An 11,069-nucleotide genomic window follows, 5' to 3' on the forward strand; every position below is an offset into this window, starting at 1 on the left:
TTAATAAAAGCTGTCAATTTCTATGTGAAGATGTGTAAAAATTGCATTAGTCATATTTTACACACTATTTTAACCAATCAGTCAAAAACTCAGAGGCTTGCCATACTAAGCATTTGTTCCTATAGTCATGGATGTTCATGTTGACAATAATTTGAATAACGCACACAGGGCTCATCTATGTGGTTCTTCTGCAGGGAGATGAATGGTTCTCCAGTCTATGGACTGTGGTTGATCTGGGGCCAAGAAAGAGTGTGGTGACTACCCATGGCACATCATTCTCATAGTGAGCTGGGGGAGGGTACAGAAACCACAAAACAAGCAAATCCAAGTCCAGTTATTCTGACAGAATTGCATATAATTTGGTCATTGTGGTCTTTGTAATTCTTTAAATTTCTACAAATCATTATTCTTTTTAATTTTCAAGATATGTGGTCTTGTTTTTTCCAAATAATTATATTTTTCAATATTTTCTGTCTAAAAAGAAGTTTGTAATTTGATTTTGTATGAATTAGAAAGTTAAATTGGAGGGTTTCTCAACCTGTAGCTTTAATTCAACAGGTGGCTTTCAATAGAAATGTCTTACACAAAAATAGAAAATTAAAGAGAAAATACTTTAAGATAAGTAAAAATGCTGTACAACAGAGCATCTTAAAGCTTACACAGCTCTCCTGACATCCTGTTAAAATGGAGAGCCACATGAGTAGGTATCAGGTGGAGACAGCTATTTCACATTTGTCACAAGCTTTCAGGGTTGTCAGTGATGCTCTCACTTATAGAGAATTTGAAGCAACAAGGTATTCTTATATTAAGAAAAAACAATGCTTCATCCACATTTAGTTTTTTTTTTTTTTTTAAATCAGGAAAGTCCTTGTCAAATTATTTCTATATACATGACACAATTTCCTCATTCTTCTGTTCCCTCAGTCACTTAACAAAATCTCCTTGTTATGAATTCAGACCTAATGATGGTAGCTAGAAGCATATTCAAACATATTCTGGGGGCTTCCCCTAACTGGCCAACTTCTGAGAGATGTAAAAACAGTGGCCATCCCAGGCTGTCTTCTGTCAGCTCCCCGTCACCACCATCACTTCTGGAAGCACATTTCCCAGAGCCCCCTTTCCTCTATGGTTCCCTACGGAGTTGCTCACGAGGCACCGCACCCTAGATCTGGAGGTCAGAAGAGGAGGATTCAATGTGTTTCATCAGCACCTGCAGGCAGGTGAGTGATAAGTGAGAGATCGAAGAATCACCTGGGGAGGGGCTGCGGTGGCTAGAGCATCAGCACCTCCATCTCTGGCCTTCCTAGACAGGCCTGAGGACCATGTGGCTAGGCAGCCTGTATCTCCAATGGTATAAATTCTCTGACTTACGGGGGATCACTGAGGAATCACTGTTTCTAGTGTCTGCTTCCCTTATTACTATATCCTCAGGCCTTTGAAAGAGTGATGTTTGGACACTACTTCCCTATAGGAAGAAATTCCTGCTTGGAACAGAGTAGCTTCTCTTTTCCTGTACAAATCTCGGCAGATGCCATGACTCACACTCCTCAGGTGTAATGATCTGGGGGAAAGGGAGTCAGTCAAGGGGCCGAGGAGCCTCCTTGCCCTTCTCCCAAAGCCTCCAGTGATGTCCAAAGTGGGGCTGCCACTGAGAAACTGTCTGAGCAAGTGCAGGCATCAGAGGAGCAGCAGGGGAAGCCCAGCCCCTCACATCTGCTTCCCTGGTGGTTTATGCTCTGACCTATAACACTGTGGGTGGGTAGCTGTTAGACTGCAGGCAGTAGTAGGTCCCAGCATCTTCAGGCTCCAGGCTGCTGATGATGAGGGTGAAGTCTGTCCCAGACCCACTGCCGCTGAACCGTGATGGACCCCAGTTTCCAACTGGATGCTGCATAGATCAGGAGCTTAGGAGCTCTCCCTGGCGCTCCTGATGATACCAGGCTAAGGACTTGTTAATGTTCTGACTGGCCTGGCAGGTGATGGTGACTCTTTCTTTTGGAGCCATGGACAGGACAGCAGGAGATTGGGTCAGCACGATCTCGCCATGGGAGGCTGAAACCACACAGGAAACATCAGCAGAGTCTCAGGATATGTACACGGAAGTCACCAGTATCTAGTTAGGTAGGACAGAGAATACTACTCATATTTTTAAAAAGCCAAATTCATCTGTGGAAGGATTCCCAATGAAGAAAGAAAATCAGGATGGAAAACCATACGCCCCTTAACCTGCTTTGTCCAAATATTCTCAACTGGAATCCAGAAGAGCAGAAGGCCAAGAACTGTGATGGAGTCACCATCTTGTTGCTTTCGATGGGTCTAGTGTGTTCCTGCCACCCACCCAGAGACTCTTAAGACTATGAGAGGCAGAAATACTTCAGATCTAAGAGCATGAAGATATGGAAATTATGAGGCATGTGTATTGCTTAAGTACTCAAAAATTAAGTTTGTCAAAATAATCCCCCACTGGGCTCCATTCTTCTCTGGGTGAGTTAAGTCTCCCTCTTCTGGGCATGTGGAGGTTTTGAAAGTATTTGGCCCCATGCTGGGCCAAATACAAGGTCTACCAACAGGGGGTATGGCGTATGATCTAATGCAGTCCTCTGGTGGACTTTGCTTTCACTGGCAGTGAAGAGCGGGTCACATCCCCAATCTCGGCCTAGGGCTATCTTAACTCCCTGCTCTCTGCTACAGTGCATTGTATAAACATTCCCCTGAGCATCCCGCCAGGCCATACTCTATCAATTACATCCTGTTAATTGCACACGATGAGCAAGAAATGGTAAGGACTTCACTAACTTGCAAAAACACATGTGCTCCAACAGTGGGATGCAAACCCTACAAAAATTCATGTGGCTCCCCTCCCTGGTGGCTGTTTCAAGGGTCCAGACATTTGAGGAATGCAGGCAAATCCTCTCTGAGGTAAAGGACAAGTACTTGTAACTTGTAGCTCTGACCACAGTGGTTGAAACGCAGCACCTTGTTGGTAAAGGACAAGTACTTGCATCTTGTACCTCTGAACACTGAGGTTGAAGCACAGTATCTTGAGGAGTATTGAGTGATGAGACAACAGAATCCACACTTGGATTAGCTACACCATTCCTTTTTTTTTTTTTTTTTTTTTTTTTTTTTTTTTTTTTTTTTTTACCTAATTTGGAAGTCACTAGTTTAGAGTCGGTGCAGAGCCAGGAGGGACTCTGTATCAGGTTTAGACCATGATGGGAGTGACGTTATCACGTGGGCCCTATCACCTCTCATGTCATTGGGTAGTATGTGTATCTGTGACCAGGAAGGATGGTGTGGACACTTTGGCAAGCCCAGATGAAGACTCATAGCACAGACTTCCCGGTTCTTTGGCAAGACTTGGCCCTTCTCAAATACAACCTATTCACTGTTCAGCAAGTAGTTTCCAGTGTAGCATAGACCCCAGTAGACCTGTGTATCCCATATCAGTTAACTGTGTGACAGAGCTGTTCCTCCTAAAGCAAACATGTCAGACACATCAGATTGTAAGATTGGGTGGAGCCCAGCATCAGTCAACTCAGGAAGGAGAAAGTATTTTCTTTAGTACTGGATCCAAGCAGATTCAGCAGGCACTCTTAATTTATAGGACAAGAGTTTCCGATCTCCACAATACTCACCATTCTTGCCCAAGCACCCCTGCAAGAGCTCCTATTTTCAGCCTCAAGAGGCTTTATATTTAATGCATTTTCTTATTTCTGCATTCTTCCTGCTTCAGCGGCAAAAGAGTAAAACACTTGCCCAAGAGCATACATTTGATATTCAAGCCAGAAAATCCTTAGCCCCAATCCTACTCTCTTCCTTTCAATGAGAGGTGCAATTTGTGACAATTCCCTCTATCCAAATCCCCCTGGGTACCAGAGGACAAGGGGCACACCTACAGTCTGAAGCCCTCTGAAATTTTTAAACTCTCCAATCTTATGTCTAAGTAGCTTGTTGACTTTGCTTATCCATTACTTCTCATGAAATACACAGTAAAATATACAGGCCAGCTGTACTTCTCTCTGTTTGCTTTTCTCACCTCGGTACTGCCTGTGTCATTGGGTGGCATGCTGTGTGTTCTGTTCCCAGGGGACTATGCATATAATAAAAACTTCTTACTGCATTGTAATTGCTTTCCTGTCTTTGTTTCTTTTTTTAAATTTATTTATTTTCAGCATAACAGTATCATTATTTTTCACCACACCCACTGCTCCATGCAATCCGTGCCCTCTATAATACCCACCACCTGGTACCCCGACCTCCCACCCCCCCACCACTTCAAACCCCTCAGATTGTTTTTCAGAGTCCATAGTTTGTTTCTTAACACATCTGTTTAAAGACAAAGGGCCTCTCAACCAGCTACTAGCATAGAAAGGACTCCAGGTTTTGCCCAGGTTCGCATGATATGTTGATGTAAGTTAAACTGGACAGCTCCTATGTCATACCATAAGGAAATAAGATGTTTAGTTAGTAGACGCTCAAGGAGCACAAACGGTCATTAACTTAATGTGGCTGGGGAAGTGGCCTGAAGTAGGGACATGGATGCCCTATGGGGTGGCTGGCTAGGAAGGGTCTGGAAGGAGGAGAGTAAAAGGATAAAGGCGGAAAGATCAGAAGCAAGAAATTACTCAATCTAAACCAAAATGAGAAGCTAAGTTAAAAACAAAATGAAACAAAACCCCCAAATCTAAAACAACAACAACAAAACTCCTCAGAATCTGGGATACATGGGACCAAACAAAAGATCTAACATTTGTGCCATTGGAATCCTAGAAAGAGTGCAGAGAGAGGATGGAGATGAAAAATATTTTGAGTAAGTAATTGCTGAAAATTTTCACATTCAGCAGACCCCTAACAGCATAAACCTGAAGAAATACATGTCAAGACACACATATGAAAATTTCTGAGCACTGAAGAAAAAGGAAAAAAATATCATAGGCTGAAAGAGAAAAACCACACTTACCCAGAGAGGAAAACACCTCGAATGACAGAGGATTTCTATTCAGAAACCATGGGGGCCAGAAGGAAATGATGTCAACATTTTTTTTCTAGATATAATTGACATATAACATTGTATAATTGAAAGTTTTACTCAGTGTGATAAGTTGATCTATGTTTATATTGTGAAATGATTACCAACATAAGGAGAGTTAATGCAACTTCCACTTTACATAATTTTCCTTCTTGTTTTACTTATTCACTTTTTGTGGTGAGAACTTTGAAGTTCTAATCTCTTCGTGACCTTCCAGTACAATATAATACTGTTAACTACAGTTTCCATGCTGTACATGAGACTATGAGAAATTATTTTATACACAGAAGTTTGTACCCTGTGATCAACATCTGCCCTATTTATCTCACCACCCAGCCCCTGGCAACCACCAATCTAGTCTCTGTTTCTATGTATTTGGCTTTTTTAGATTCCACATGGAAGTGATATTATACATAATGGCTTTCTCTGTCTTCCTATTTCACTTAGCATATTACTTTCAAGCTCATCCATGTTGTCCAAAATGGCAAGATTCCTTTCCCTTTCATGGCTGAGTAGTATTTCATTGCGTGCGTACACATGTATAACACATCTTCTTTATCCATTTATCCATCAGTGGACACTTAGGTTGTTTCCATATCATGGCTGTTTTAAATCATGCTGCAATGGACGCAGTGGTGCATATATATTTTCAAATACCCAGTAGTGGAATAGCTGGATCATAGGGTGGTTCTATTGTTAAGTTTCTGAAGAAACTCCATACTGTTTTCCATAGTGACTGCACCAATTTTCATCCCCAGTGACAATACCTGAGGGTATTTCTCCTTATCCTCTCCATATCCTCTAAATCCATATCCTCTATAACCTTTGGTATTTCTTCGTGTTTTTTTTTTTTTTTTTTTGAATAAATAGATACTGAATTTTTTCAAATACGTTTTCTGCCTCTGTTGAGACAATCTTATGATTTTTACCCTTAATTTTGTTAATGTGACATATCAGGCTGATTGATTTAAGGATATTGAACCATCCTTGCATCTCTGGAATAAATCCTACTTGATCATGATATCTTTTAATATATTGATGAATTTGGTTTGCTAATATTTTGTGGAGGATTTTTGCATCTATGTGCATCAGTGATATCGGCTTCCAGGTCTAGCCCTTCTGTTCTGGACGCCAAGTGCTACAGCCTTGTCTCCCATCCCCTCGAGCTCTAGGCAGGGCTAGCCCCCAGAATGGGATCTGGGAGGGGAGGCAGATGCACATAGCTTAGGCTCCCTGAAAATACAGAGACATGATAATGTGGGCATGCATCTTGCTCCAAACTGCATGTAGGTAAACAAATGTTTCATTTCAAAAACCCTGTTATTTGCCCTATAAATATGGCCCTTGTGGGGATGGTTCATTGGAAGCATCCCCTGAGAGGAGAATGCTCTGCCCAGGCCTCTCAGTCGGGTCTCCAGCCTGGCTGTCTCCACGGGGCTTCCCGAGCTGGTGAGGTGGGGTGTTGTAAGTACCCCATAGGAGGTAAAGTGGCCTTATTCTCATTTCTTGCCTACTATTCCCTTCCTGTAAGTGCATATTCCTTTCATTTTCTATTAGTTTTTCTATAATAATAATAATAATAATAATATAAAGTTTTCTTTCCCTTTTGAAGCCAAAATAGGGCTGTGGTGAATCTTTTGTGCAGCAAGGGAGATGAGGGCTACTGAGGTAGATGTTTATCACACTTAATAATACCTTGGCAGCAACATCTAAACTGGCACTGACCACTCACTGGGCACCCTAGCCTACTTCCATTGACACATAAAAGTAACAATCAAAGGGGAAATTGAGGGGCGGAGTGATGGGTGAATCAACTCTTTGTGAGGGTGAGGTGTGAATCCCCAGGCAGGGTCTACTTGATACAGGCTCTATCTGGGTCTTAGGAAATGGCTAATTTCACGAAGCAGTGTAGCAGCCAAAGGGACCACAGAATAGCCAGGGTTCCACCTGCCAGAGGAAGACTCAGGCGTCTGCCCCACTCACAGGACAGATGGCAGAAGTTTTGTAGCTCTACTTGCAGTGTGCCCGAAGCTTCCACAGCCTCTGCCCTCCTCACCAGGCCTGCATGCTTGACGTCTTAAGGGAACCCCACCCCTGCCCCCCTTCCCTCTGCTTAAGAAGGAACAGCAGGACGAGGAACAGGTGCAGGGAAGTTTATATGGTACCCAAGGAACCCTGCCCTGATTTCTCAAACCCCTAGAGGGAACTGAATTTTCCTGAGGGCACCTGGATTTCATTTATTGCTCAAATCAACACAAACATAAATATTGAACTGAAAATACAGAATAACTGAAAATTAGAATTCAGACTTCTTCTAGGTCCAAGGAGGGTCCCATGTGTCTCCCCAAGTGAGGAAATTCTGGGCTTTTCTTCTGTCTATTCCATCTCTCTGGCCCTTGCACAGCTCTGGGACTCAAGCTCAAGTTCTTACCTCATTCTTACTCATCTGCAGGAGAAAATGGCTTCAGAGCTCGATGTTCCCCATTCTCCACTTTCTTTCCATGGCTTCCAATTCTTTTGTCCTTCCCTGCCTCCCATTATTTGTTTCTCAGCATATTTTGTTATTTTACCACAGCTGTTGATATGAAGAGCCAAGTTCATCATTTCTGGAAACTGAACCCACTAAAAACATTTTTAAATAGAAAATAGAAGCTCTTCATTTGATTTTAGAGCAGTTTGTCATTTTAGAACTTCTAGGTTGTTCCCAGAACTTCTGAGTTGACTTTTGGGTGTTCCTGTCATAAACTTTATTTTGGAGTTATTTTTGGCTCCTTACATTTCAGCTGGGCACTTTCACAACCCTCTGCTTGTGAGATTTGCTTCTGTTCCCCCTGACTGCTTTGCATAAGCCCCTCCAGGCCCAGACCTGTGGCTCAGGCTGTATAAAAGGGGTCTTTGCTACATGAGCTGAGCTGCATCAGGCAGGCAGGGGCAGCAAGATGGCCTCACAGAGGCAGGTCCTCCTGTCCTTGTTGCTGTGGGTCTCAGGTGAGAGGCTGAAAGTGCCATAATCCTTCCAGAGTAGTGTCATTTTAAATAATTTTTTAAGATATATAATGAGTAACACTGGTTATTTCCAGACTAGACGCAATGATGTCCTACCATGTGGTACCATGAGGAAGCATGCTTGCAATGACATATTTCAGTGTGACTGGGATAAAGTGTATCTGTATCACCATTTTTTTTTATTGCAGGTGCCCATGGGGACATCACGATGACTCAGTCTCCAGGCTCTCTGGCTGTGTCTCTAGGTCAACGGGTCACCATGAATTGCAGAGCCAGTCAGAATATTTACAGCAACGTAAACTGGTACCAGCAGAAACCTGGGCAGGCTCCCAGGCTCCTCATCTATGCTGCATCCAGCAGGGCCACGGGCATCCCAGGCCGGTTCAGCGGCAGTGGGTCTGGGACAGACTTCACCCTCACCATCAGCAACCTCCAGGCCGAAGATGTGGGGGACTATTACTGCCAGGAGGGATATAACTACCCGCCCACAGTGCTTCAACCTTGAACAAAAACCTCCTCCCTGGGGTCGCGGGTCATGGAGGTTTTGCTGCACCAGCTGCTTCATCTTCGCTCAGCCCTGAACATGTGCGTTCCCCTATCTGCCTGAGAAGTCACGTCTCCTGACTTACTTCTTGAAGGTCTTGTAAGGCCCAGCAGAAAATGAAGAGTCCAGACTTTTCCTTCATTCCCTACCCCTTTAAAAAAAAAAAAAGATTTTATTTATTCATTTGCCAGAGATAGAGAGAGCACAAGCAGAGGAAGCAGGAGGCATAGGGAGAAGCAGGCTCCCTTCTGAGCAGGGAGCCCAATGCGGGACTCCATCCCAGGATGCTGGGATCATGACCTGAGCTGAAGGCAGCCATTTAACCAACTGAGCCACCCAGGCATCCCTCCTGCATCCATTTTTGTGGGAGGTTAATGAAGACAAATGCTGTGAAAATGTCTTAGGGATGCTGTTGGGCGTTTTGTGTCCCAGGAAGCTGTGTGTTTCCCAGGTTCTCATGGCAGGAGTGAGCCAGGAAGCTCTGTCTTTAGCCTCTGACAAAGGGCCATGAACTTTACACCCTACGGATCAGTTCTCACTTCCTGCTCCTCTTGGACTCTGGGACATTTCTCTTTTATTTCCTCATTCTCTTTTCCTCACCCTCCTTCACCCTCCTACTCGGAACCTTCCCAGGATGAAACCTTTGAGCTCTCCTATTCAGAATCTCCCACGTGGAAGGTAGTGTCCCTCTCGCTTTTTCCTTCCATGGGCCCTGTTTCCCAGCTTTCTTGGGCAGAGTCCTGGACATTCATTTCTGCTCCAGCTCCTTTCCTACCTCCCTTCTCTCTCTTCTCTATTTCTCCCAGGCGTACTCATTCTCACAAAGGCAATTCTCGCATTATTATTTTTTTTCATTTTATCTATTTATTGCTGGTGAGGAGGGGCTGAGGGAGATGGTGAGACTCTCAGGTCGATACCCTGTTGAGTGGGGACCTAATGCCTGCTCTTCTGAGATCATGACCTGAACCACGAGTCGGCCACTCAACAGACTGAGCCACCCAGATGCTTTGATTCCCTCACTCTTCAATCCTGTCACATAGGAACACAGGACACTGTGCCTCCGCACCTTTTTCACCACTTGTCACCTTTTTCTTTAAAGTCATCCCTTCGGCACTCAGGTCCAGGAATCCAGAACCATGGCCCAAACTAAAGGCAGAGGTTCAACCAACTGAGCCACGCATTGTCCCTGTGATGCTCAGCATTGTAATGTTGGAGAACTTGTAATGACTTTCTGATAGCGCACCTAAGGCATGGACACGAGAATGACTGATCAAGATTGGGTGGATCATTTCTGATGATCCAAGAGACGATTGGAGGAGGGTCAGCCAAACAACTGAGAGAGCAGGTAATAGAAGATCATATCCTGAATACAGTGAAACCACCTGGAGTTGTGACAGGCTGAGAGAAGCTCTAGGATATGGGAACTAAAATATTCCAGTAACCAGGAGAAACTTTGGGGCTGGTGTTTGTCTGCAATAAGGAGTGATCCTAGAGTGGCGTAGCCTACCTATCTTGATTTCAAACACTGTTCTTCCACTTTCTAGGCAGGCCTATTAGTCTAGAAGTGGCTGAAGGGGGCTACAGAACCGTCTCTTCTAAAACCACCACCTCAGGGTGGTCTTAGAAGAGACGGTTGGCGCAGGGCTACTGTACATGTCAGTGGTTTGGTGGGTAAGCATCGGGGGAGAAGGTGTCCAGGTGGTGAGTCCTCTATCTCCCCCGTCTTCCATATTTTTTGTTTGCCACCCTCATATAATCTGCTTTTGCTGTTCTTTCCAAATTTAAAATGTTTTCTAGTGACAAACGTAGCCTGGTCTTTGCTCCTAGTTTTGCACTAGAAGACTTTTTTTTTTTTTAATGTTAAAAATATGTTGGGAAAAGAATAATGTGCATTGGTTCCAGCACAAGGATAGACTGAGATATAGTGTTGTCTCTTTCCTGAACTGTTTTTTTTCTGGGTTAAAATTTGAATGGCAAAGCCAGGAAATAGGAGTGCTCAGCAGACAGAGACTACAGACATCCTGTAGTGAGGAGGTTCTGCATGTGAGCGGCTGTTGGAGGCAATGGGAAGTGAGGTAGAGACGTGTGGAGAGGGCCAGGCTAGGGCTGTCATGACTAGAATGAGGGCTGAAGTTTGATGTGGGTCCTATCATTGTGACGGTACATCCTGATGTAAGACTGAAGTCGGCCATATTGTCTTCAGCTTGCAGCCTGCGGATGGTAGGGGTCAAGTCTGTCCTAGTGCCGCTGCCTCTGAACGGGAGGGCACCCCATAAACTCAGGTGGAAGAGAGATAAATGAGGGCCTTCAGTCCGTGCTGGTGCAGGCTAAGCAGTGCTTCCTGGCCATGTGGTGGGGGCTCTCACTGGTCTTGCAGCTGATGGAGACTCTCTCCTGGGGAATGGCCAGGGACCTGGCAACTCAGGAAAGTGTCATGTGCCCACTGGAAGCTGCCATCAGAGGCGCACTGGGCTGATGCAGAGATGC

At 44.4% G+C, this 11,069-nt stretch overlaps 1 gene segment (V, D, J or C); it reads left to right on the forward strand.

Annotated features, from left to right (window-relative positions):
* Positions 1–7,913: 7,913 nt before the first annotated feature.
* LOC106004804 lies at positions 7,914–8,558 on the forward strand. The segment is given in 2 exon segments: positions 7,914–8,020; positions 8,227–8,558. Coding segments are annotated over 2 exon segments (366 nt in total).
* The last annotated feature ends 2,511 nt before the right edge of the window (positions 8,559–11,069 follow it).

This window comes from Mustela putorius, unplaced genomic scaffold (assembly GCF_011764305.1).
Source record: "Mustela putorius furo isolate JIRA1106 unplaced genomic scaffold, ASM1176430v1.1 tig00000281_pilon_pilon_pilon, whole genome shotgun sequence".
NCBI classification, from domain to species: Eukaryota; Metazoa; Chordata; class Mammalia; order Carnivora; family Mustelidae; genus Mustela; species Mustela putorius.